The sequence below is a fragment of the Macrotis lagotis genome, chromosome 2, assembly GCF_037893015.1.
Source record: "Macrotis lagotis isolate mMagLag1 chromosome 2, bilby.v1.9.chrom.fasta, whole genome shotgun sequence".
Taxonomy (NCBI): Eukaryota; Metazoa; Chordata; class Mammalia; order Peramelemorphia; family Peramelidae; genus Macrotis; species Macrotis lagotis.
The window spans coordinates 334,527,099-334,554,677 of record NC_133659.1 but is presented as its reverse complement, the minus strand read 5'-3'; the positions used below and the strand labels follow the sequence as shown (position 1 = coordinate 334,554,677).

General features: G+C 48.0%; 2 protein-coding genes across 2 annotated transcripts in view; both read left to right on the top strand.

Moving 5' to 3' along the window:
* ARFGAP3 (ARF GTPase activating protein 3) overlaps positions 1-1,070 on the top strand; it is a 53,355-nt gene extending 52,285 nt beyond the window's left edge. The window contains exon 16 of the mRNA XM_074227097.1: positions 295-1,070. Within this exon, the coding sequence (XP_074083198.1) occupies positions 295-312 (18 nt within the window). The 3' untranslated portion in view covers positions 313-1,070. The remainder of the gene's footprint in view (positions 1-294) is intronic.
* A 20,272-nt stretch (positions 1,071-21,342) lies between these two features.
* The window catches only part of A4GALT (alpha 1,4-galactosyltransferase (P1PK blood group)), a 34,156-nt gene continuing 27,919 nt past the window's right edge, over positions 21,343-27,579 (top strand). Inside the window, exon 1 of the mRNA XM_074227096.1 lies at positions 21,343-21,390. The gene's annotated coding sequence lies outside the window, so the exon portion shown is untranslated. The remainder of the gene's footprint in view (positions 21,391-27,579) is intronic.

The window sequence follows — 27,579 nt, the reverse complement described above, 5'->3', positions numbered from 1 at the left end:
AAGGAAATGTTCAGTCACAGGCGTGAGCCCTCCTTCCCCTCCAAGTTCAGAGACCCCAGATTAAGGACCCTGGTAGACAGATGTCCATGGTGTCCTTGTCAGAAGCAGCATGAAGCTGCGAGCAGGGAGCCAAGGCTCAGGATGGATATGACCGTGGCCACGTCCCTTCATCTGTAAAATAGGGATGGAGGGGAGGTCCACCACCTAGTGTTACTGGGAGGAGAAGAGCCCCAGGAGGGAGCCAGGGCAGGCCTAGGGACGGATGCTTGGTGGTCACCGCCCGTTCCTTTTCAGGATCGCTATGGCTCCTGATGGAACTGCAGTGGCGGCTTGAGTTGCGTGGCTGTGCTGCCTTCTGTGTTCCTGGCTCATCTGACCTGCCAAGAGTCCAGCCACATTTCTACCAAGCAGGGTGCTTTCCAGTGGTTCACTTCTTTTGGAGAAATTGTTTTTCTTGCTGTAGTAGAAGCTTTTTTAGTAATTTCTGTTAATTTATGGTACATGTTGATTCCCTGCCCAGGAAGCCCTACCTTCCTTTCTATGTCTAGTCACATTTCCCATAACAGCTGGGACCCAAGGGAGGGGCCGGCATCCCATCTGCCCCACCTCTCTCAAATCGCCATGGAGTCAGCTTTGAGATCTGGGGTTCTCCGAGCTCCTGCTCCCAGCAATCTGTGTCAGAAGATGCCCCACCACCAAAGGGACCAATGTCACTCAACGATCCCAAGCACATTCCAAAGTTCCCATGTCTCTGTTGACTAAAGGGATGGGAAGATTGTATTGCAAACATTTCCCTTTTTAAATTGTTAACTTTGTATGAAATACAAGATTTTATAAAATTTCCAATGAGTGCATTAAATAAAGGTAAGCTTTGATGTAGCTTCAGGAATGAATCTCTTGCTGCTTGCAGGGTGAGGCCTCTCAGTTCTGGAGACACACAAGCAAAGAACCTGAGGTTCACTTAGGCAAGGAGATCTGGCAGAAGGACTGGATGGGGAGGAAACCAGGTACACACATACACACACACACACACACACACACACACACACACACACACACACATACATACACACAAGCACACACAGAGCTTGACACATCAGTTCCACCGGTACTGCTGAGGAGACTCATTGTGACAATGAACGGTTTTATTGATATTTTTACTAGAATCTTAGATTTCAGCAAATCTCTGATGATCCAATGGCTTGGTTGTACTTTAAACAGCAAGAAAAATATAAGCAGAAAAGTGGCAAACCAGAAAATTGGTTCCATTAGAATGTTCATGATTCTATCTCTTAAAATGATAAACTCAAATTTGTAAACTTCTAAAGCTAATAAATAATTGCAGTAGATGGTGTGGCCTGTATATTGGACATGGAGTATTTCTGGGGAGTTGGTGCTGGGGGTACTGGAGCCATGTAGAGACCCATAGAGACAGGTAGGACTCAGCTGCTGATTGGTCATGGGGAGAGCAGCACTGGCCTTGCAGGTGAGATGATATAAATCCCAGCCCTGGGGATGACCCAGCTGGGGAACTGTGGGCAAGTGGCCTCATTTCTTCATCTGTGAAATGGGAATGCTCCTTCCAAACCACCCCCTCCCCAAAGGGACAGTAAGGAAGAGGAAGCAGTTAGTTTGATGACCTGCAGCCAACCACTGTGACCTCGGATCATGTTTAAAACTGACCCTCTTCCAAGCAGTTTATGACCAAGGAAGAGATGCAGAACATCACTAAAAACAAACTAGATAATTTCGACTGCATTAAATTAAAAAGCTTTTGCACAGATGAAACCATTCTAACCAAGATTAAAAGAAATGTAAACTGGGAAACAATATTTACAACTAATGATTCTGACAAAGGACTCATTTCTAAAATATACAGAGAACTGAGTCATATTTTCAAAAAACAAACCATTCCCCAATTGACAAATGGTCAAAGGATATACAAAGGCAATTTACAGATGAGATCAAAGAGATCCATCTCTTTGTTGCAATTTGAAAAATTGTTCTAAATCATTACTTATTAGAGAAATGCAAATCAAAGCTTCTCTGAGGTACCACTTCACATCTCTCAGACTGGCCAGTATGACAGAAAGGACAATGATCAATGTTGGAAGGGATGTGGGTAATCTGGGACACTAATACATTGTTGGTGGAACTGTGAATTCATCCAACCTTTCTGGAGAGAAATTTGTATCTACACCCAAAGAGCAACAAAAATGTGCATACCCTTTGACCCAGCAATACCACTACTGGGTCTGTACCCTGAAGGGATGATGAAAAAAGGGTAAAAACACCACTTGTACAAAAATATTCATAGCAGCCCTGTTTGTGGTAGCAAAGAATTGGAAATCAAGTGAATGTCCTTCAGTTGGGGAATGGCTTAGCAAACTGTGGTATATATGTATGTCATGGAACACTATGGTTCTACTGGAAACCAGGAGGGATGGGATTTCAGGGAAGCCTGGAGGGAGCTGCATGAACTGATGCTGAGTGAGATGAGCAGAACCAGAAGAACATTGAACACCCTAACAGCAACATGGGGGTGATAGTCAACCTTGATGGACTTGCTCATTCCATGAGTGCAACAACCAGGGACAATTTGGGGCTGTCTGCAATGGAGAGTGCCATCTGTATCCAGAGAAACAACTGTGGAGTTGGAACAAAGATCAAAGAATATTACCTCTAATTAAAAAAAAAAAACATCATTGGGGCGGCTAGGTGGTGCAGTGGATAAAGCACCGGCCCTGGAGTCAGTAGTACCAGGGTTCAAATCCGGTCTCAGACACTTAATAATTGCCTAGCTGTGTGGCCTTGGGCAAGCCACTTAACCCCATTTGCCTTGCAAAAAAACCAAAACCCATCATCTTATTATGTAATCTTGCTATCTCTGAGACTTTATATTTCTTCCTTGGGGATATAATTTCTCATCACACTCAATTTGGATCAATGTATACCATGGAAACAATGTAAAGACTGGCAAATTGCCTTCTGTGGGGGGTGGGGGGAGGGAAGCAAGATTAGGGGGAAAATTGTAAAACTAATAACATCTTTCAAAAAAAAAACTGCCCCCCTTCTAACCCAACAAGATATTACTGGCTCTACTAGCCCTGGCGTACCCAGGCAAAAACAAGGGAGCTCCTACCCTCAAGGAGCTTACCTTTGACAGCCCAGCATGAACATGGCTCCCAGGATCCTGAGTTGGAGCTGGACGGGTCCTCGTGGGTCCAGAGCCTGACCCCCTAACTCATGGAGGGAGGAGCTGAGGCCCAGAGCTGGGGAAGCCCCCCCTAACGCCAGATCTGATACTCTTGACTACTTAACTGTGCTTCCTCCCAAATGTGAATACAGACAAACACAGAACAAGGAGGGAACCTTGGAGATCATCTCATCTAAGGCTCCTTAGAACTCTTGTTTTCACCAGAGCCTTGGTGTTCTTTGCCAAAGTTATAAAAATGCATCCTGTTCCGTCATGCCCAAACCTCTCTGTTTTCTTATTAAAGTGCAGGGCAAGGCCACTGACTAGCCTTGGGGCATCTACAGCATCTCAGCTCCCAGAACCCTTTCTAGTCCCCAGCAGCATCAGAAGTGACTGAAGAGGCTTCTGGCCACCAGACCTGGTGCCCAACCCAGCTGAGACCGAACCCAGCCTGGCCAGTTAGGACTGCTGTGGGAACACTGGACTGCCCATCCCTGCCTTTCCCCGTGTTTTTCTTTGAAATGAAAAGGAATCTAATGTGGTGAAGAGTGATGTAGTTGAGACTGGAGTAAATGGCCCAGATTTTCCCAACAGCTTACTCGAACATGGCTACTAGATCCAATCCAAATTTGAGGACATTGTATGAATTGACTTTGACCCTTCGAAATCTGCAGAGTCCCCTCTCATCCTCTTGGCCCAGATGGGACAAGTCTGGGGATACTTTTTATCCTTTGTCAGAGAATGGGAAGGCATAGCTCGATCTCCAGGTCCTCAGGGTTACTACCCCTCTTATTCCTGGAGATCGCCAAGTGAAGACGTTGGGAAGTTGGACAAGGGATCTGTGTTGGATGGTTTCGAGCTCTGAGATTATGGTTCGGTCACCTCAGAGGTCTTTTCTGGGCGCTCTCCAGGAAACCCTTGGACATCATTCTAATGAATCCTATGAACCTCTTCTAGAAACACATATGAAACATAACTAAAGCACATAGATTACAAAGGAAACCGATTATGAAGAAATGCAGTTTACAAAAAATAGCAGAAAAGTTCTCTAAAACCTAGCTTGAGAACCCTTCCCTAGCAGCCAAGAATTTCTTTTACACAATTCCCAAAAGAAGATTTATCTAAACCAGGAAAACATTGGATACGTTAGCAGCAATATTGTGAGATGAACAACTAAGTTGGAAGCAACTTCTCGATCCTGAGAGATCTGTTAAGGACGCATCCACATCCAGAGAAGAAACTATACAGTCCAAATGCAGAGCAAAAATATTCAATTTTCATCTTTTAGAACTTCTTTTATGTTCTTTCCTTTTCCCCTGATTTTCCCAGCTTTATTAAGGTTCTTCTTATACAATGTGACTAATATGGAAATATGGAAACTCGATTGTATGTGTGCAACCTATCAAATTTTATCCTGCCACGGGGAGGAGGGAGGGAAGGGAAGGTGGTAGAAAAATGTGAAATACAAAAGTTTGCAAAGGGATGAATGTTGAAAACTATTTTTGCATGTATTTGGAAAATAAATAAAAAATTTCAGAAAAAAAATATTTAACTGAACTGATACAGAGAGAGTAAGCAGAATGAGGAGAACCATGTATACAGGCACAGCCACATAGAAGGGACAACCAGCTGGGAAAAACTGAGGAATTCCGATCATGGTGGTAATTCCACAAGGCCAGTGATGAAGCCAGCTGCCTTCCTCCTGATGGGGAAGTGAGGGACTCCAGAGACTGAAGAAGACCCCACCAAAGAGAGAATTCATTTTGCTTGACTGCAAATTTATTAGTTTTGTTTTTTCTTTCATGGAGGAGAGGAGAAGAAAGGAAAAAATGATATAAGAGGGAGAGAAAATAGGTTGAATTTTTTGATTGAAAAAATTAGTTTTAAAAATATTCTCAGCAATTGATTTGTTCAGCCTTTGCTTGAAAACTTCCAATGACAGGAAATTGCTTTTTGAGTTAGCTCATTCCAATTTTGCACAGTGCCCTTTGCAAGGACTTTCACTTTTTATAAAATGATTGTTTTACTGATACATTTTTTCTTTTTTTAATTAATTTTTATTTAAGATATTATTTGAGTTTTACAATTTCCCCCCAATCTTACTTCCCTCCCCCTCCACAGAAAGCAATCTGTCAGTCTTTACTTTGTTTCCATGTTGTACCTTGATCCAAATTGGGTGTGATGAGAGAGAAATCATATCCTTAAAGAAGAGAAGATTAGTGATACATTTTTATAACATCATCTCTCTCTACCCTTAGCTATCAGTATTATCACTAAAGTATACTAAACAAAATAAACCACCACATCCGCCATCTTTGACAATGTATGTTTTATTCCACCCATTTTACAGATGAGGACACTGAGGCATAGAGAGGTTAATTGATTTACCCAGCTAAGAAGTACCCAAAGCAGGAATTAAATCCAGATCTTTTTGACTTTTAACCCTATTGGCTCCTGAAGCCTCTTTTGTGGCCTTCTGAGCCTTTTGTTCTCTAAGTCAAATCTCTCCAGTTTCTTTGACCTCATCTCAATGCTCACTGCTACCATCTCCAATTTGCCAATGACCTTCTTAAAGTGCCCTGCTCAGATGTGTCCAGGACATATGTCCGGGACTTTTAGCTACCTGTTCCTAGCCAACATTCCTCCCTGAAGGCACCTGCAGTTCCTTTAGCTTGACTCAGAATTGGTGGGCCTCTAAGACCTCTAGATCTTTTCCCAGAAGAACGGCTGACTCGTCGAGATTCCCTCTTCATATATTTGTGAAGGGAATGATTTTGAACCCAAGTGTAGGATATTCTCTTAATGCCTATTAAGTTTCATCTTAAAAGTAAGGTCTATACAAAATGCTCCTATTACTTTTTGCGATTGCAAAAAGACTGGAAACCAAATGGGCACACCGCCCAGTTGGTTGGAAAAATTGTGTCACATGAATGTTATTGTGCAATAACCAATTAGGAATGAATTTGTGACATATTTTCTCTCCTTTTTTTCAGGGAAGGTATGAAACAAAATGCATGCTTGTTAGTTTTAAATAAAATTTAATTTTAAATTGAATTTGTTTTCAATTTAATTTATAAAAGAAATCATGAACATGACCATGAGGGATTCAGAGGAATTCAGAAAGACGTTGGGATGCAGATTGAAGGGAGCAGAACTAGGAGAATAACTGAGATCACCTCACCTAGAAAGGCTCGGATGGGGGGCAGATGCTCAGTAACCGGGATGACCAACTGGCAAAGGATGGGAACTTGCCAAGGCTGACCAGCAGGCTCTGGCGCTGATGGAACTGGATGGAACAAAGATTTGGGAAGCTTTTGGAAATACATGGAGGCACCATGAAAATGCAAGTAGTTGACTCTAGAAAGTGCTCTAACAAGAGACATTAATTAACTTTGTTTTAATTTCATTTTTAAATTTTTTTTCATGGCAATGGGGTTGAGTGACCTGCCTGAGGTCACACAGCTAGGTCATTATTAAGTGTCTGAGGGATTTGAACTCAGGTCCTTCTGACTCTGGAACTGGTGCTTCATCCACTGTACCACCTAGTTGCCCCTCTTAATGAACTCTTGCAAGACCAAGCTATCAGGTTTAAGGCCCTGAAATAACAGCACGGCAGGGAAAGGCCTGAAGTCCAGTAACCCTCCTCATATCTTTGCTTATGCCCTCTCAGACAGGTGACCAACCTCTCCGGGTCTCAGTTTCTTCACCTGGAAAATGAGGAACTCTAGATCTGTAAACACTGATTCTGTGTCGGAAGCCCTCCTGGGCCTCAGGGTCTTTTTCAGTAGAATCAAACAGTTGGTCTGTGCAGCTTGTGGGATCTCCTCTGTCCCACATCTGGGATTCAGCATAAGAATGAATTACAAAGACTGAGATACAATATGATGCCTTGACTCTACTGAATCCTCAGGCTTCCCTTTAGATACATTTCAGTATCCACTCCCCCCCTTTAAGAACTGGGAGCCAGGGCAGCTAGGGGGTAAACACTGGCCCTGGCAGAGTCAGGGGGACTTGAGTTCAAATCCAGCCTCAGACATTTAATATTTACTTAACTGTGTGACCTTGGGCAAGTCACTTGCCTTGCACAAACAACAACTGAGAGTCAAAGATGGTTTCTTTGAGGTCTCTTCCTTTTTTTTTTACTCCTTTCCACTCTGATGGGTCCTAAGAGTACAGGAAAACCAAGTGGCCAGTATATAGGAAGGGCCCTGAAGAAGTCATAGATTAGATAATCAGCTCCTGAAGGAGCAGCAAGTTACCTCTAAGACCTCAGAGGTCTCAGAGTTAGGAGCAGAACAAGGCAGGTCTCAGAGATACCTAAATCCCAGGGAGGGCTCCCCACTCTGACTTTGTAGGTGACAGGCGAACGGGAGAGCAGGGATAGGAAGCAGTGTGCAGCATGGATGACATAGGCAAGCCTGGGCTCGAACCCTGGCTCCCCACCACGGGGTGTCTGTAGGGAGAAGGACCGCTCTCAGTCTGTGACCCCGTGTCATTTACCTTTCTCTTGGCCCAGACGGCATGATTAGAGAGCAAGCAGGTCAGAATTGTTCTTTCAATGTTGTTTTTGTGATAATGGGTCTACTCCTGTGCACTTTCCATCCTTTATGCCCGTTTCTGTAGGAGTGTTTGGCTTACCTTGGTTACGGTATTAGGCCTTGGTACAGCTGTGACCTCTGATGTGGTCAGAGATATGAGGTCTTCCCTTCTGTTATTTATTTGTCATCAGTTCTGTTAAAAGCGTGGGGGTACTATTTGCTGTTCTTATCTTGCTCTGCTTCCATAACTTATTTGCTTTCTCCCCTCTCCTTTACCATTAGCTCCAATTGGAGGAGGTTAGGACTCCTCTTGTCCAGGCCCAGAAGGGCTCAAGTGATGGGAAAGCATGGCCAATGGGACCAGGCTTCGTTATAGGACAAGGCCATTCCTGGTTCCTGCCTTGTGTCCCCCTGAACTGACTTTCCTAAGGCCAAGAGATTCAATATGTCTATCCACATCTACTTAAAACCAAAGCTTGAGCCCCTACCACCAATACACTTGCCTTTAATAGTCAGCCAGAAGGCACAATGGAGTTTTTTTAAAAAGTATTTAAAGAAACAGCATCCCCCCAAGCTTCTGCCTCCTCTTCCCAGCCTGCCCCTCTGCTTCCAATCCCCTTCCACCATCATTGCATCTCTTCCTTCTTCCAACCCCCAGCTCCCATTCAGTTTCATGTCCCCTTCCCCTCCACCTCACCCTTAAGATGGTTCAGCTGCCACACTCTCTTAGAAGGCCAATACTTTGGAAAAACCAGCATTTTTTTTTTCAAGTTTCTGTTTTGTTCAGTTCGGGTTCCATGGAGATCATAGAACAGATTTAACTGGAGACAGATGGTTTGCCCCCAACGTCAGCTGAACCGGATCAACCCCAGCAGAAAGGAGAAGCTCAGTTTTCCTGAATGTTCTGTTTGTGCACTTGTTTAATGACCCGTGGATGCTCTTAGCATGTCCACCTCTCCCCACCCCCGTCTCTTGTGATCAATAAGGGGATCAGGGCAATGAATCCAGATGCGCCATTATTAGCCTCTGAGAGCGAAAGTCTCGTTTTTCACCTCCCAGGACAGGAGCAGATGGTTCTGACCAGATAACTAGTGATGTTTGCCTTGGAGCTCCCTGCCTCGTCCCTGGAGGCCTGGCCCTTCCCAACAGGGACCTCATTCTAAACCTAGGTGGAGATGCCTTGTTTTCTGGTCTTCCAATAGACTCCTTGGGTCTGCCCCCCCCCCCGAGCTTCTGTGGGTATTTGAGTAGGCTGGGCAGGAGTTGGTGAGGATGAGGAAAGAAGAGAGGCCCGGGCAAAGCCCAGTCTTGGGGCAAGGAGTTCCTCACAATCGCCCATCTAGATCCTTCCGATCTGTATGTACAATGGAAGTAGCCCTGCAATATAGAACAGAAAACGGTCAGTCCTTGGGGCAGAGAGGAAAGGGGGAGGGGGCTGGAGTCCTGCCCAGAGCACTTCCTAAAGTCACTTTGGACTTGCGAGGTTCCCTAGAAAGAAGAGCTGATAACGGAGGGAGGCCGGGAGGGCTTCCTGGAGGAGCCAGCCTGGACTCTGGGCCTTGAGGACTCTTTTGAGACCATTGTGTTCATACAGAGCTGGCAAGTGAAGCAGGATCACTAGGGCCTGGGGACTGGTGCGAATGGAGATGGGGGCTCCGGGGAGATCCCAGCAGAGGCCTCCCAGGTCTCAGAGGTAGGACAACCCCACAAGGGGCAAGTCCTCCCTGTGTCTGGGCCTTGGGAATGGAGTTACGGTTGAAAGATAGAATGATCTGGCTTGGGGAAGTTCTTGTTATAGTGACAAGTGATAGATTAGGGGCCTGCCAGGGTTTATGGAGTGCCCGGTGGGTGGTGCAAGGTGTGACTCCCTCCACAGACCTTCCTCCACCTCCCTACGTGGATCCACCTCCCATGGCAAGGAGGGTCATCCAGAAGGGGCCAAGTAACCTGTGTTTGGGATCCAAAGCAGCAACAGTGATGCATGTGGAAAGAACACTGAACTTGGGAGCAAGAGAGACCTGGGTTCAAATCCTACCTTGGCCCTTAGCTATATGATCAAGGGCAATTCCAGCCTATCTCCCATGCTATTCTGGACTCTACTCCACAGCCCTGGGAAGTAACCTCAGGATTTTGGAGGAAGCTACAAAGACCTCTGAACTGATGCACAGGGATGGGACCAGAATCAAAACATGAGGGAGAAAAATGGTGCTAGAAGATGTCACTTCCCTCCTGAAGGAGTGTCCCCCCAGCTAGGAGCTCCCCATCCTCAGGCCCCCTACTCCCAGGTCCCCCGGCTCCTCCCCACAGCCCCCTGGCTCTACCCTCAGTCCCTTGGCTCTGCCATTGAGGGGCCCCTGCCCCCCCCCCCCCGGGACCCCACTGGCCTCTGGGGCATGAACCCTACCCCCAGCAGGCTCCAGGACTGGTCTTTCCAGTCCTTCACCCAGCCCTTCTTTTCAAACATTCCAGGTGGTGTTTCCTGTAGATGAAATTTTAACTCCTGGTCCCCCTCCCAGTGCCCTCCCTCCCCATCTGGGCCTCTCAGAATCCCGTTTTCTTACAGACTCAGCTGAGAAAGTACATCATCCCAGAAGCCTTCCCTGCTCCCCAGTCCCCTCCTCCCAATTTCTGCTTTCCCATATTTCGCATTCACTCCTTGGGGCATAGCGACTCTCTCGCACGAGGGTCAGCTCCTGCCTAGCATGTAGCAGGCCCTCAATAAATATTTACTGAAGGAAGGAAAAAGTGGCCTCATTCTTTGATTCTCCCTAATCCCGAGTCCTCAGACTCAAGGGCCAGTGGATGAGGCTTGAGGACAGGTGTTTCTCCCCCCAAAAGAAGGGGGTCCCACTGATTGCCCAGAGGGTTATTGGCGGTAAGCAGGGCTCCAGAAACTGTTTTGTGGGGGTAGGGCTGAGCAGGGAGGAGAGCCTTTCCCCCTCCCCCAGCCTCCCCCATCCTCCCATTCCAGCCTCTGCCCCTCCCAGCCCACTCTCTTGTGGTCCTCCCCCCCCCCACTCCCCAGTAGCATCTTTAGGTTGAGCCAACCAGGGAAGGAGAATTCTTGAAGGCCCAAGGGAGAGGAGCCAGTGACCTCACCCCCATGGCCACAGCAGGAGGCGGTGCCTGCGGGGAAACCGAGCCAGAGATGGAGATAGGGATGGAGATGGGCGGGGCGGGCGGGAGGGAAGCAGGGAACCGGCCTCCGGGAGATGCCGCCAGCTTGGAGCAGCCCTCCTCCTCCACCAGGTCTGGAGGAAGGGCAGCTAAGGACGGCCGCCCTGGCTTGGCTGGGGAGCCCCTTCTCCCTGCCAGAGGGACAGGAACCTTCTGCGGCCACCTGAGTCCAGCCTGACCACTTTACAGGGAAGGAGACTGAGGCCCAGGGAGGGGAGGGGACTTTTTGAGCTAACACAGATTCAGCCCTAGCTTCTCTACTTCCAGGAGCTCCCTGACCCTAGAAATACCTGTACCCAAAACTTGATTTTCAGAAAAAGAAACTTAAGGTCCAGAGGGGCCAAGGGCCCGGCTTGTGGTTATAGAAAGGATTAATGGCGATGGCAGGACGCCCCCATCTTCCATTATCGCATGCACTCTACTTCTAAGAATCTCGGGGGGGTCCAGGAAGCTCCCTAACGGCCTCTAAAATTCTCCACAGCGCAGCCTCCTTGGGACTCAAGAATCCCTGACAGGCCTTGGGGTGACAGGCAGAAGGGTCTGGGAGCCCCAAGGTCCACCCTGGGGGACTTAGAGAACTAGTCATGGCCAAATTTCAGGATTTCATTGAATTGAGGAGCTCTCTTGGAGCCTCTATTTTCCCATTGGAGACCCCAGAAGGGAAGTGACTTAGCCAAGATCCAGGGAGGAGAAGGCATGCAACAGTCAGGGGGTCGGTTATAGGGCAGGCTTGGGAAATAGGTCCTGGAGAAACAGTTCCTGCCCTGAAGAAATTTCTATTCCATCAAGGAAGGAGAGACACAACAACAGTGTCAAAAAAAAAAAAACAAAACCTCAACGACTAGCATTTCTCTAGAAGATTCCCAATTAATTTTATCTTGGCTGATCCTCACAACAACCCTTCTAGGGAGGTGCTAGGATGCTCCTTCTTTTACAGATGGGGAAAGTGAGGCAGGCAGCAGGACAATGACTTGGTCATTTTGTGGCTGCCTAGCTGCCTATATCTGAGGTCTTTCTGCCTCTGAGGCCAACACTCTAGACACTGTCTCCTGGAGATAAGTGGCCCTCCACAGGTAGAGATCTCTCCAAAACTCTCTGGGTGACTTTGGAGAGGTACCGGTAAAGGCCTCCAGATGCTGGCGTTTGAGCACTCTTGAAGGATGTTCTCCTGGTCTCCAGGAGAAGGGAGGACGTGGCAGACTTGGAGAGCAGCCCAGAAAAAGGCATGAAGAGAGGAACAGCCTGGCCCAGAAGGTTCATCTCTTCATCAAAGGTGGAATAAAGATGGGGTGTGGGAGGATGATGTCAAGGACATGGAGGGGAGGGAAGGAGCTCAGAGGCCCAGAAGCAATAGACAGAGTCCTAAGCCTGGCTTTTAATCCCCTCTCAGACGTCAGAGCTGTGTGACTGTAGCTAGGCAAGTCCCCAACCCTGCCTCAGTTTCCCCATATGTAAAGGAGCTAATGAAAGCCCCTTCCTTGCAGGGTTGTGAGGATCAGATGAGCATTTGGAAGGTCAGCAGGGCTACTTAAGCTGTTATTTCTCATCCTCAGATGAGAGTCGGGAGGCCTCAGGAGAGGAGACGGATGGACCAGCCTCCCCAGGGGAAGGAGCAGGAATTGCTTGGCTCAGGGAAGGGATCAGATAATGTGCTATGGAGTGCGTTGTGAGTGGCAACAGAGTAAAGCTTCCCCAAGGGGGGCTGGAGGGCTCCTAGGCTTCAGGGAGGAATGACCTGCCCCCCAGGAAGTGACCGTGGTAGCCAAGGAAGCAAGGTTTTGGCTCCAAAGCTCTTTCCACCATCCCACTACCTCAGGTTAGGCCCCCAGTACCGAGGTCCCATGTCCCTGTGCTTTGGGGAAAGTGTCCAAGGCTCCCGGATCCAAAGAGAAAGAGTCCTCAGAGACCCTTAGCCAACTCCCTCATTTTAGGGGGATCTGATTTCCCCAGGGTCACAAAAGGAGGATTTGAATTCAGATCTTGGGTTTGTGCCACTGCTACTCACCGACTCCCAGAGCAAAGAAGCAGTACCCTTCCTGAGCTACATCTTTGCCAAGAAATCCCCCGGGGGAACCCCCAATGCTCCAGCCTCTGGCTTTGACCTCCTGCTAGGCAGGCACTCCCAGGGAGCAGGCGCATTGGGTTTTGCATAAGCCCCAAAGGTTGCAGCCTTTTGCATGAGCCGGGGGGTTGATGGGGGAGGAGGAAGAGGAAAAGGATGGGAGGCAACTCTGAGGGAAATCCCAACTCCCCCGGCCACCTGGAGGAGCCGTGTTCTCATTTTCCCATCCTCCTCCTTGTCAAGGTCTGGGGGGCTCCTAGCACCCCAAGGAGGGTCCTACCCCCAGGGTCCAGGCACACAAGGAAGGACCTGGGAGGCAGTCAGCTCCCCATTCCTAGAAGGCTTCAAGTAAAGGCCAGATCCAGCATCAATGTAAGATGATACAGAATGTTGCAATTGTATTACAACCAGGTGGAGGTGGATTGTGGCGGTGACTTTGGCAGCAGCCCCAACACAGGCCTCACTGGACCTAATGCGATGCCACGGCTTGGTTACCAGAGAGACCAGAGGACTATGGGATCTTTGGGAAGCTCAGAACTCAGAGATACCCCAGGGCTTGCCGAAGTCCGACCAACTCTTGCCAGAGATAGAGCTTCCTGACCGGGGAGCCCTGACAAGGTCCATTCTGCTCCAGAGATGTACTATTCCCCTTGCTTCCCCCGCCACCCGCAAACCTCTTCTCATGTGATAGCCCCGCAAGCATTAGAAGACAGGCAATAGTTCCTTCAAATGATATTGGCTCTTATTCACTGCAGTTTCCCACTCGTCACCTATGTCAGCATAGATGACCCTGACCCTCTCCCACAGAGTGCTCTCTCCCCTCCCTTCTTGACTTCTCTCCTCTCCTCTCCTCCTCTCTCTCTCTCTCTCTCTCTCTCTCTCTCTCTCTCTCTCTCTCTCTCTCTCTCTCTGTCTGTCTCTCTCTGTCTCTCTCTCCAGTCTTATATCTATGGGCTCTGGATCCATCCTTCCCAGACCAGGGAGCCCTAGGGATATGTTCTCTCCTTCCTCCCCTTCAGAGAACTCTGAGGGCAGCCAGCCTCTTAAGAGTCCCTGTTAGAGTGAAGGGCAAGAAGAATAAGGGATTACTACGGTGGATGGTAGGGAGAGAATGGGAAAAAATGGTTCCAGGGAGAACCACGCCCCTTCCTCATCTCATCCTCATAATTTAGATAGAAAAAGTGATCCTGGGACATCCTTCTCCTATCTTGATTCTTCTTTCTAAGGTCGATCTTTTGTCCATGACCCAGATGGATAAATGGGCATTGTCAGTGGGGGGGGGGGTACCCTGCCTCCTGTTTCCATAAGGCTTTGGTTCCTCCCTCTTTCTCTCTTTCAGAACTCTTTCCACTTTTCAGGAAGACTTCTTTTGGAGGTCTTAAGTATTGGGGACCCTGGGCAGCTTTTATTTATTTTTTTAAATTTAATATTTATTCTCATTTTGTACAATTAATGTTATTTTTACATTAGTAAAATATTCTTGTTTAAGAGTAAATGAGATACCCCCTCCCCCGTAAATATAGACTTGCTTCAGCAATAAAGTAAAGGGGAGAGAAAAAAATTAAAATTAAAAAAATAATGGTAATAATTGTAGGTATGGCCAGGTGACGCAATGAACGGAGCACCAGCCCTGGAACCACGAGCACCTGAGCCCACATCCGGCCCCGTAAACCCAACAGTCACCCAGCCATGTGACATGCAAGCCACCTGATCCCCACTGCCCTGAAGAGACAAAAAAAAAGAAAAGAAAAGACCCAAAATAAAATAAAATAGTAATAATAGTAGGGGTGGCTGGGTGGCAGACAGAGCATTGGCCCTTGAGCCAGGAGCACCCGGGTCCCAATCCGGTCTCAGACACCCAATGATCACCCTGCTATGCGGCCCCAGGCAGGCCACCCAGCCCCATTTGCCCTGAACCCCCCCCAAAAAAATAATAATAATATTAAAAAATGTGCTTCAGGCTTTGTTCTAACACCAATAACTCTGTTGTGCGTGGATCACATTCTTTATGATTAGTCCATGGCAAAAGTGACTTCCATATTTTTCCAACATTGCCATTGCTGACCGCAACTCCCTCCTTTCTTATTTCTCCACTACCATGTACTATATTTTCTCTCTCCTTTCACTCGGACTCTGCTGTAGGGTCGCTGAGTGGCGCAGCAGACAGATCCCTGGTCCTGGGGCCAAGAAGCCCTGAGCCCCCATACCACCCCTTAGGCCCAGAATCCACCTGGTCCTATGGTCCTGGACAGGCCTTCCAATCCCAGCCCCTTGCAACAAGTAAAAAAAGAAAATGTGTTATATCTGAACACTCTCCTTCCATGGTCCATTCTCTCCTCCATCACTCACATCCCCCCTTCCCCCTGTCACCCCCTCTCCTTACTCCAAATGCCTATACCCCACTGAGTATATATGCTGTTTCCTCTCCTAGCCACCTCTGATGAGAGCAAAGTTTCCCTCATTCCCCCTTGCCTCCCCCCCTTCCATATCATTGCAATAGCTCATTGTAATAAAGAAAAGTCTTATTATATGAAATATCTTGGCCTATTCCCCCTCTCCTTTTTTCTTTCTCCCATTCCATTTCCCTTTTTTTCTATTGACTCCATTTTTACACCATATTTTATCTTCGAATTCAGCTTTCTCCTGTGCTTCAACTATAAAAGCTCTCTCTACCTGCTCTATTAGCTGAGAAGGTTCATATGAGTATTATCAGTGTCATTTTTCTATACAGGAATACATGCAGTTCATCATCATTAAGTCCCTCATATTTTCCCCTTCCCCTCCACTTCTATGCTCCACCTGTGTCCTCTGAAGATCAAACCTTCTGTTCAGCTCTGGCCATTCCAACAGGAACATTTGAAATTCCCCTGGTTCATTGAAAGTCCATCTTTTTTCCCTGGAAGAGGACATTCAGCTTTGCTGGGTAGTTCATTCTTGGCTGCATTCTAAGCTCTCTTGCCTTCCAGTATATTGTATTCCAAGCCCTACGAGCTTCCAATGTAGCTGCTGCTAAGTCCTGTGTGATCCTGACTGCAGCTCCATGATATTTGAACTGTGTCCTTCTGGCTGCTTGTAATATTTTCTCCTTGACTTGGGAGTTCTGGAACTTGGCTATGATATTCCTAGAGGTTGGTTTTTTGGGATCTCTTTCTCAGGGGGGTTGGTGGATTCTCTCCATTTCTATTTTGCCCTCTGCTTCTAGAATATCAGGGAAATTTTCCTGTAGTAATTCTTTGAAAATGATGTCAAGGCTCTTTTCCTGATCATGACTTTCAGGTATTCCAATAATTTTAAAATTATCTTTCCTAAATCTGTTTTCCATATCAGTTGTTTTTTCAATGAGATATTTCACATTTTCTTCTAATTTTTCATTTTTTTGGTTTTGAAGTATTGATTCCTGATTTCTGGTAAATTCATCAATCTCCCTGAATTCTATTCTTTGTCTGAAGGATTTGTTCTCCTCAGAGAGTTTTCTTATCTCTTTTTCCATCTGGCCCATTCTGCTTTTTAAAGCATTCTTCTCCTCCATAATTTTTTGAACTGTTTTCTCCATTTGACCTAAGCTGGTTTTTCACATGCTATTTTCTTCAGCATTTTTTTGGATTTCCTTGACTAAGCTGCTGACTTCATTTTCATGTTTTTCCTGCATCTCTCTCTTTTCTTTTCCCAGTTTTTCTTCTAACTCCCTCATTTGATTTTCAAAGTCTTTTTAAAATCTCTGTCATAGCCTGAGCCCAATTTCTGTTTTTCTTGGAGTCTTTAGATGCAGGAGCTTGTGCTTCCTCATCTTCAGACTGAGTGTTTTGATCCTTCTTGGGCTCATTTGCAAAATATTTCTCAATTGTGTTCCTCTTGTTTCTCTGCTTGCTCATTTTCCCCAGCTTGTGTCTGTTTTGGTGTGCTTCCTGATCTTTTGGGACACTCCCACAAGGGTCTCAGTGTGTGAGGCTCTGTCCTCCCTCCTGGTCTGTGAATGACCATAAGCACCCCCCTCTGCCACGGGGCTGAGGTGGGGGGGGCACTGCTGTTCTATGGGGGGGGCCTAGACTGTGATCAGGATCTGAATGTGGTCAGAGCCCCAGAGTCCTGTTCCCGGGGCTGAGTACAGAGCTCTGCAGTCTCTCTTCACTGCCCTCCCTCAGCTCAATGGGCTCATGCCCTGGGGGCTCCGCTTACTGGCTCTGCCTGCTTCTGTTACTGGATCAGGGCTGCAGAAAGACCTTGCTGTGTGTCCTCAAGGCTGGGCTCCACGTGCTCGCTCCGGCAGAGGTCCCCCGTTGTTCCCCCACTTTGTGTTTGACGCTCCCCAGGGTGCAGCTCAGGAGACTCCCCCGCTGCTGTGATCCACAGTTCCCAGCGCCCTGGGGCTGCCTCCAGGAGGCTGCGGTTCTTTCGCTCCGGTGGGCCACCCCTCTGGCAGGCCACCCCTCCGACCCCGGGGAGCAGAGCCTTTCTGCTCTTTTCCAGGTTACCTTGAGTAGGAGAACTGCCTCTCTGGGTCCCTCTGTGGATTCTGTCTCTGGAAAGTTTAGTTAGAGTCCTTAGTTTATGAGTTTTATCAGAGAGCGTCTAAGACTCGATCCTTTATTGTCGCCATCTTGGCTCCGCCCCCCCCCCCCCCCCGGGCAGCTTTTAAAAAGCCAATTTTGTCCATTCTTCTGCTTTGACTTGTATACAATTTATTCCCTGACTTCTAAAGGATGTTTTGAGCTCTGTATTGATTAGGAAGAACAATAGGAGATGACTTTTGTCATCTCTTGCTTCAACGAGTCTCTCATTTGTTTCTATTTTGTTAGATGTTGAGTAGGTTTGCATCTTGCTATGATTGCGTGGCCATGCTCTCTACTGTTTTTTATCCCCTTCTGTATTGACCTTTACATCTGAGTTCCTTAGGGATGACTATTCTATCATTTTTGGTGTTGAGAACTCATCTTGAATCACCCTCATAAGCCTCCCTACTCTATAAATAAATCCTCCTGACTCAACCATTGGTTTCATTCACTTTGGTTAGCAAACTGTTGCTGATCTTTGGTGATGGGCATGTTATCTCCTCCTTATAGAAGTGAGGAGATCCTTTCCCACAATTCCTGGTTCTGAATTCCCAGCACCTGGCAAGGAGTTGGAGCTTAATATAAATACCTGTTCATTTATTGGTTTTTGTCACATATGGAAACCCTTCGTATTCCACTGGCAGATATTTCATAAGAGCCATCAAGTAATATTCCCCTTTTCATTACCTTCAAGTCAAGTCAACATCATGAGCATTTGTGTGGCGAAACTAAACGTTTCATTATTATCGTTTTCTCATTATTCTTATTTTGTTCCCTGGAGTTTAGATAGAGACAATTTGGGGACAAGTCCCTATCCTACCATTTTAGCTTTCTGCGAAGTATTACATATCTAAGTAAAATTAATTGGTTGATTGGATATATAAATAAGTGTGTGTGTGTGTGTGTGTGTGTGTGTGTGTGTGTGTGTGTGTGTGTGTGTATCTGTAGCTGAATACATATTTGGGGTTGCAGACTCTCTGGAAGCATCTCCAGACCATCCATCTCCATCCAGCCTTATACTTGCTTGTTGGTCATTAGATTTATTCTGCTCTCCCACAACTTTGATTCCTTCCACAAAGCTCTACCTTTCAAGAGCTTTTCAGTCCAAGCAGTTTGGAGGTTAAAAGTGTTCAGAATGGTGGCATCTATTCAAAATATTCTGAAATTTTAATGGCTCGGTATTATTACTGGATATTTATGGGGGATGATTTTATTGGTTAGTGTTGTCTTACTCCTGAATTCTCAAGGATGTTGGGAGCTGGTTTTGGTAGTACAGGATTTGTTTATCTGTACATTTGTGAAAGATAGAAATGCTCTGGTATAATAATTCTGAGCTTATGGTTGCATCTTTCTAGGTTTCTCACAAGTCATGGGTTTTTCATTTTGCACAGCTGTGGCCAATACCTTGTAAAGTTCATCACCATGGCCAAATCTCCAAGCATAAGCTTTAAGTGTTTTCTAGTAACTATGACCTGGAAGTGCATTGCTATGTGATGCCCTCATTTCTGTCATTCTACTTGGCAAGGCTATTCATCTGCTTCTTTGTTTGGTGATGGATCTCATTGTTAGTGTTGTCTGGATTTCCTCTCATGTCACCCGTGGAGCCCCTGTTTGGCTCCTTGATCATGTCTGGGACATTTTGTAGACCCGCTCCCTGGTTTCTGATCTCATCTCTACACTCAATCTGCCCTCTTTTCAGTTATCATTCATTTCTTCAAGCCAGTTTGGCCACTTTTCCTTTTAATCCTGTTCTTCTTTGGCTTCTCTTCCTGGTTGATCACTTCCTGGTAGATTCACTTTTCTCTCCAGGATTTTGTGATCTGTTCTCCTTCTTTTGGACCACTCCTTCGCAGGTTCTTTAGCTGAATCTTCAAACATATCATGCCCATTAAGAATGTAATTCTTTTTCCATTGTACTCTCATCAGCTCTTCTGGGTCCAGCAGTCAACTCTGTGCAGAGGACACATCTATCTATCTATCTATCTATCTATCTATCTATCTATCTATCATCTATCTATCCATTCATCTATCTTTCCATCCATTCATCCATCCATCCATCCATCTGTCCATCCATCCATTTATTTCTATCATCTATCTATATATCTATCTCCATCTATTTATCTATCTATCTATCTATCTATCTATCTATCTATCTATCTATCTATCTATCTATCATCTATCATCTATCTATCCAGCCAGCCTTAGTCTCCATACAGAGCTACAATTACTTAGAGCCAGCCACCTATTAGGCACTCTGGTTTGGAAGGATGGGTGCTAACAGCTGAAGGGATTGACTTTTAAAGGTCCCACAGTAAATGGCATAGTCTGTCAGAGCTGGTAGGAATCTTAGAATACAGAACATGCCAGAGCTGGGAGGAATCTTCTGTGGAAAGGGAATGTCAGAGCGGGGAGAGAGCTTAGAGATCAGGTCCTCTGATGCCCATATTTTCTAGAAGAGAGAACTGGTGTCCAGAGAGGCAGGGGACTCTGGCTCTGGCCAACAACTCTTCTTCAGTATAAGGTTGGAGTGGGAACTTCTGGACCCTGACCTTCCAGCTTTCAAATGTGCTGTGCCCTTCATAGGTGCTTGCTATACACATCCTCCATCGTTTGCTCACCTGGCAATTTGGATGTGTGTCTGTCAGGGAGATAGGGCAGGGACTTTGCAGGGAAGGAAACTTGCCAGTGAGGGATTTGCCCCAGGTTGCCCAGTTAGGAAATGACAAGTACCACCTGAACCCAGTGCTCTGACTTCAAACCATGGCCCCTTCCTGTGTCCTCTGATTTTTGCTGTCAGGACCTTCTAGAGAAACATCCTTCACCACTCTAAAAGCATCCTCTGTACCATATAGATAAAATCATCTGAGCCCCAGAGAGGTGAAGGGACTTGCCTAAATCACACAGCTAATAATAGTCAAAGGCAGACCTTGAACTTGGGGACTCCAGGACTGGCTCTCAGTCCCTCACCTCCTGCCTCTCATCCATCATTCCATCAGTCCCTCACGAAGCAATAATTTCTTTCCATATTCCCAACTGGTCCAGATGCTGGGGATGCTGGTTCTCAGGAAGTGTCAGCTACAGGTAAGAAATGAACAAATAGATCCATGGAGTCGGGCTGTGTTTCTGTATGGATGTGTATACCCCCATTTATGAACACGTGTGTGTGTGGCCACATAGCACAAGGGGGGCAGTAGAACCTTGGCAGTGAACTTGAAGGGGGAACAAATCTTGTCATTAAATTAAAATTAAAATTAAATCTTGTCACCTCTAAGGGAAAATTTATCATTTTCTGGTTCTCAGATTCACCCCCCCCCAACTAGCTTCTAGAGGCCCCGCAGTCCGGGGCAGAGTGCCCAAGGGCTCCCTAGTACCAGAGGAGGGAGGGGGAATCGGGAGAGGCTTCCCCGAGGGGGGTGGCCCCCAGTTCCACTTCAGAGTCTAATTGGGAATGGGGGGGCTCCTCCGGCAAAGCTGGGAGGGAGGTGGAGATGGAGATAAAAGGGGGCCCGGGGCTCAGGTTAGAGGGGCTGGAGGCTATGCCAACGGGGACCACCGAGGCAGGAGGGTGGGGGCGGGGGGAGGCCGTGAAGCGCTTTCACTGGCTCCGACCGCAGGGAGAGAAGACACCGGAGTCGGGCGCCGGGCCCCAGGGATCCCAGTCCCAGCCCGAGGGCACAGGGCGGGGAGGGCCGGGAGGCGGGCAGGCCGGGAGCTGGGCGGGCCCTGGGGGCCGGGGAGCGCCCGCCCGGCCGCAGCTACAAGTTGGCTGGACCAAAGTGGAGCCGGAGCATCGGAGAGGGCAGCGCGGCGCCCGGGGGAAGGCGAGGCACGGCGGCCAGGGCAGCCGGGGAGCCCGGGCCGGAGGAGGTAGGCGGCGCGGGCGGGCGGGGACCCCCGGCAGGCTTGGAGAGGAGGGGGCCCGGCCGCTGCGGGAGGCGGCGGGGCGCGGTCCCCTGGGGCCCCCAGCTACGTCGGGCAGGCCTCTGGATCCTGGGACAGGTGGGGGGACCCGCGGATCCCCTGGGGAGAGGACCGCGCCCTAAGACGGGGGGCTCCGCCCTTGGGCCCGGGGACCCCGGATCGGTGGGACGGGGGAGGCGAGGTGAGGGCTGAGATGTGTCTGTCGCCCAGGTCTGGGGGGGGACCAACCTGGGGGGGCGTGTGCTGAAGTCACCTGTGAGGAAAGAGGGGGGCCGGGGTGCGCCGGGGGGGGCTGCCCAGAAAGCTGACCTGGCGCACGCCCGGGGGCTGGGGCTGCCTTCAGTTGGTCCGTCTGTGAACACAAGGGAATGGACCCAGCCGGGCTCTCCTGGGGGCGGGAGGGCTCTGGGGACACGTCTGCCCGCCCCCCACCCAGCAGGGCCCCAGAGATGGAAACCGGGCAGCCAGGGAAGGAAAATGGACAGCGACCGCGCCAGCTTTTCCTGTTCCCGAGTCGGCCCCCCGGGTGACCCTGATCTGAGGTCCCTCCGCCGGGGCTCAGACCCTCCTTATCCTGTGTTCTCCCTCTGGCACCAGATTCTACAATTCCTGTTCTAAGCCCCCTCCCAGCTCTGCCATGCCCTGTTCTAAGCTCCCCCTAGCTCTGCCATCTCCTGTTCTAAGCCCCCTCCCAGCTCTGCCATGCCCTGTTCTAAGCCCCCTCCCAGCTCTGCCATGCCCTGTTCTAAGCCCCCTCCCAGCTCTGCCGTCCCCTGTCCTAAGCCCCCTCCCAGCTCTGCCATCCCGTGTTCTAAGCCCCCTCCCAGCTCTGCCATCCCCTGTTCTAAGCCCCTCCCAGCTCTGCCATGCCCTGTTCTAAGCCCCCTCCCAGCTCTGCCATGACCTGTTCTAAGCCCCCTCCCAGCTCTGCCATCCCGTGTTATAAGCCCCCTCCCAGCTCTGCCAACCCCTGTTCTAAGCCCCCTCCCAGCTCTGCCAACCCCTGTTCTAAAGCTCCCCCTAGCTCTGCCATCTCCTGTTCTAAGCCCCCTCCCAGCTCTGCCATCCCGTGTTATAAGCCCCCTCCCAGCTCTGCCAACCCCTGTTCTAAGCCCCCTCCCAGCTCTGCCATGCCCTGTTCTAAGCCCCCTCCCAGCTCTGCCATCTCCTGTTCTAAGCCCCCTCCCAGCTCTGCCATGCCCTGTTCTAAGCCCCCTCCCAGCTCTGCCGTCCCCTGTTCTAAGCCCCCTCCCAGCTCTGCCATGCCCTGTTCTAAGCTCCCTCCCTCCTGCTGCCATTCCACCAGTTAGCTCCTCGGCCCACCAGCAGGTGTGCCTTACCGGTCTCCCCTAGCTCAGACTGGATGGAGCCTTCCTCCTCCGAGGGAGCTCATTTCCCTCTTTGCAGGAGGACATCTAGACGTATGAACCCAGATAGAGAATAAATATAAACTAAGAGGCTGGGCGGGGGGGGGGGGGGGGGCTCTCCTGTTGGGAGGCGAGGCCAGATCCTCAGGGCCCAGTGAGTAAGGGGTGGGATGGCCAGTGGGGCCTGGCCAGAAGACCAGCCTGGCTGGATTGCAGAGAACAGGAAGGCAGGAAAGAAAGGTGGGAGGAGCTGCTATTTCATCTTGGAGGTCCAAGGGGGCTGTGGGAGCTCAGGGGGCAGCAACATGACAAGGTCCCTCCTGAGCTGAAGCAAAATCCCTTTGGTCCCATGAATTGGTGAGGCCTAGGGCTGGGCTAAACCACAAGCAGGTGGTGGTGAGACCTGAGCTGGAAGAATAGTGTGGAGGCCAGAAAGAGGGGGCATGGGGGCCCTGTGGGGGGACAAGATTGAAGGGCACAAAGGTTGAAATGTCCCATGGGCAGTGGGGGCCTGGAGCTCAGGAAAGGAACAAAGGTGTCAAAAGAATAGAGAAGAAAATTAAAGCTAGGGAAGATGATAAGGTCATTAAGAGTGTGTGTTTATTAAAGACTTGTACAAAGACTTAGGGAACACCCATGGTTTTGAAAGGTCTGGTTAGAGTACCAGATCTGCAGTCAGGAAGTCTCTGGAACCCTGCCTCAGACACTTCCTAACTGTATGACCCTGGGCAAGTCACTTAACCCTGTTTGCTTCAATTTACCCATCTGTACAATGAGCTAGAGAAGGAAATGGCAGACCAGTCCAGTATCTCTGCCAAGAAATGAAAAATCAGACTTGATTGTAATGTCTGAACCATAAAATAGCTTTGAAAAGGAATAGTGAGGCAGGTAGGAAAGCCAGACAGTCAGGAGGGGGCATGGCATGGGTGGCCTGGCAAAGGAGAAGGAGAACCCAAAAAAGGGGAGGGTTAGGAAAAGCCTCCAGAGGAGACAAAGTTTAAGATGAGGGTTCAAAGGTGTCTTTCTGTAGAGAAGCTTCAGGTTGTGGGATCGTCCAGGGAGAAGATGGCATCAGTGACCGTTAGAAACCCAAGGGTCGGTGAGAGGAGGCGAAGGCAGGAGGACTTGGTGGGTTGGCTTGGAGGGGGAGCTTTTTGGAGATTGGAATAACTAGGCTTTCTATGGGCCAAAGAGAAGGAATAATTAGCTAGGGAGGGGATGGGAAATTAGAGAGTAGGCAGCATTGGATGAAGGCACTGTTTGTAGAATAACGTAAGCAGAGATGGCATCAAAGACACTGAAGGCAGCTAGGTGGTACCATGGATTCAGGGCCAGAATCAGGAAAACCTGAATTCAAATGTAGACTCAAACACCATCTGTCTGATCTCTGGGCAAATCACGTCATTGCTGTTGGCCTCAGCTTCCCCATCTGTAAAATGGGATTAATGATAGCAATGTTGTTGGGTGGATCAAATGTAATAATTGTAAATAGAAGCAGGGGACACATCTAAATATTAGCTGGAACATGGGGGTGATGGTCAACCTTGATGGACTCGCTCATTCCATCAGTGCACCAATCAGGGACAGTTTGGGGCATCTGCAATGGAGAATCCCATCTGTATCCAGAGAAAGAGCTGTGCAGTTTGAACAAAGACCAAAGACCTTTAATTTACCTTTAATTTAGAAAATAAAACCGTTATCACATTATGTAATTCTGCTTTCTCTTAAACTTAATGATTCTTCCTTAGGGATCTGACTTCTCTCTCATCACATTCAATTTAGATCAATGTAGATCATGGAAACAATGTAAAGACTAATGGACTGCCTTCTGGGGGGGGGGGGGGTTGAGATTAGGGGGATAATTATAAAATTCAAAATAAATAAAATCTTTTTAAAAATTAAAAAAAATGTTAGCTGGGATCATCATTATCATCATCATCATCATCATTTGTAGAAGACTTGCCCCCCTGCCTCTTGAGGACTGGAAGAAAGGAAGGAAGAGAATGAGGGGTCCTGTCAAAGGGCCAAGAGATGGAGAGGAACCCCTTCCATGTTTTGAGGACCCCACCCAAATCTGACTTGGCAGTTTCTAAGCACCCTTCCAGGATTTCCCCCAGTTCACTTCTCCTTTTTTAATTTATTAAATTTATTTTTTGCTTTTTGCAAAGCAATGGGGTTAAGTAACTTACCCAAGGTCACACAGTAGGTAATTATTAAATCTCTGTGGCTGGATTTGAATTCAGGTCCTTCTGACTCCAGGGTCCATATTCTATCCACTGAGCCACCTAGTCACCCCCCCCCCCCAGTTTACTTCTAATCTTAACTGCACCGGTTGGTTTGCCCCAAATCTTGGTTTTATAAACTCATAATTATTCGTTTTACCTCTCGTGAGCCTCCTCTTTGCTCAGTCAGGAACTTTTCCCCTCTGTGAGATGATCCTTTCTAGCTAGATCTTGGCTCCATTTGGGGCTTCTCTTAATAGATAGCCAGAAGTCCAGTCTTCTATCTGTCCTGGTATGCAAAGCAGGCTCAGAAAAAGGGCAAGGATTTCTCTAAGGTCATACAGGTATAGCGGGCACAGATGGGATTTGAACTCAGGACCCCTGGCTCCAGAACCTGTGCCCTCTCCTATCCCTGAACCTGGGTTTAACTCCTCCGTGGGAGCCTGAACCTCAGTTTCTCTACTAGCCAAAGGTGGGGAATAATAGATGTTAGGACTGCCCAGTAACTTTCTCCAAGGGTTTTTGTAGGAATGCTAGTCTAAAAGGGACCTCTCACTAGTCACCGTTACTAAGGCTAGTAACGACTAGCACTTATTCTACAGACGAGTTGTATTTTATTTGATCCTCACAGACCCTGGGAAGCGGATGCAGTTTTTATCATCCCCATTTTACTGATGAGGCAGTAAACTGAGGCAGAAGGGGATTAAGTGACTTGCCCATGGCTAATAAATGTGTGTCACACCCTCACCCATTTTGCCTGGACTCCGAGAGTCCCAAACACAAGGTCTTTAGGTAAATGGTGATTGATACAATTGTGTTTCATTTGGCCCCTGTGGCTCAGGAGCTTAGAATGAAGCAAATACTGAGATTCTGGAAGTCTAGAAAATTGGGTACTCTAGAAGGGATGTGATCATGAGTTTTCATGTGATGTGATCACTCAGCAAGAAGGCAAATAAATCGTATACACACATTATGTGACGACATTTATCCTCATATGCAGGAAGGTGGGGAGGGGACAGGGTCAAAGTTAGGCCTCACAGTGGCAGTAGGGTTGTCAATGAGATTTTACTGAGCCACAATTATTGTTAATTGAATGAAAGAACAAGGGGCAGCTAGGGTGGCACATTTGATAGAGCACTGGCCCAGGAGTCAGGAGGACCTGAGTTCGAATTAGTTCCCAGACACTTAATAATGACCTAGCTGTGTCTCCTTGGGCAAGCCACTTAACCCCATTTGCCTTGCAAAAAGAAAAAAGAAAAAACAAATTAAAACAAAGATAGACTTCAGGTGGCAGGATCATCTTCCCTAAGTGGGGGTTGGGTTGAAAATGAGTAGTTGGTGCCAGATGTTGGAGGGTCCTTCCCAATCAGACCCAGATATGGTGAAAAGATCTCAGGTGAAGCTCAGGTAGGGGAGTTTCTCTATTAGGCCCACAAATTGGAGGAAGGATCCAATGATTACAGAAGGAGAATGAATGAGAATGAATCAAGGTCCCTGCAGCAGGTCAAGAGCTTATCCAGGCAAAACCCTCCAGCTTCTTGGCTTCTGTTTCTGTGGGTGTCAGGAACACTTGGCCTAAATGACTCCATCTCGGAATCTTGTTGGAATTATGTGACCTCACACATTGAGTGGGTTTTAATGCATCACACATATCACACACCTCTCTCTCTGTGTGTGTCTCTCTCCCATCTACTGGGGAGGTAGGGTTGGAGATGGAGTCTCCCTTCCTCCTGCACACAATTGAGCCCTGTTGGAGGAATGGTTGTGCTCCCACTGAGCAATAGTCAAGGTCAGGACAGTCAAACCACACTGGTGGTAAGGAAGAACTGGGACACCAGAGCCTTCTCCCATCGGCCACCTTCTTTCCCTTTAGGGGCTTAGAGAGCCCTGGAGGTCTTGGTCTTGAAGCTGAGCGGTTTAACTATAAAAACCTCTTAGGACCCTTCAGATTCCCTCCCACTCTCCTGACATCTTCATCCTGTCCTATAAATAGATTAGATTTGTTCTGGGTCCTAGCTTAACTCCAAAAAGCCTCTGTCCTCCCTAACAGTTTTTATACTTTCCTTCTCATGAACACCCCCCACGCATACACACATACACAGATGAGCCTCACAGAGCCTCCATCCTCCTCTGCTAGGCCCCATTCCTATACCTTATCCCAGCTAACCCTCTCAAATGGTGATCAATTTATTACAGATCAGACAGAGGTTTTGAACCACAGCAAGACTACCCTTTTTCACATCAAGTCTTTAGCTGCATCCATGCATCTTCTTCCCACAATCCTATGGCTATGACTTAGGGAGTCAGAAGCCAAGGCTCTTCTTTAACTTTGCAACTGCATGCATCTGAGGAATATGGAAGTGTTTGGTTTCCACAAGACTCTGAAGGGAGATTATTAGTTTACATTACAAAGACTAAGGTGTACCTATATTGGTATCTGTGGGCAAGTATATGGGTGTAAGACAAAAGAATTGGCTCTAACCTTATCAAAACCTGAGATTAGATCAGATCTGCCCTATCTAGGTCTAAGTGGGCATGCTCAAGGA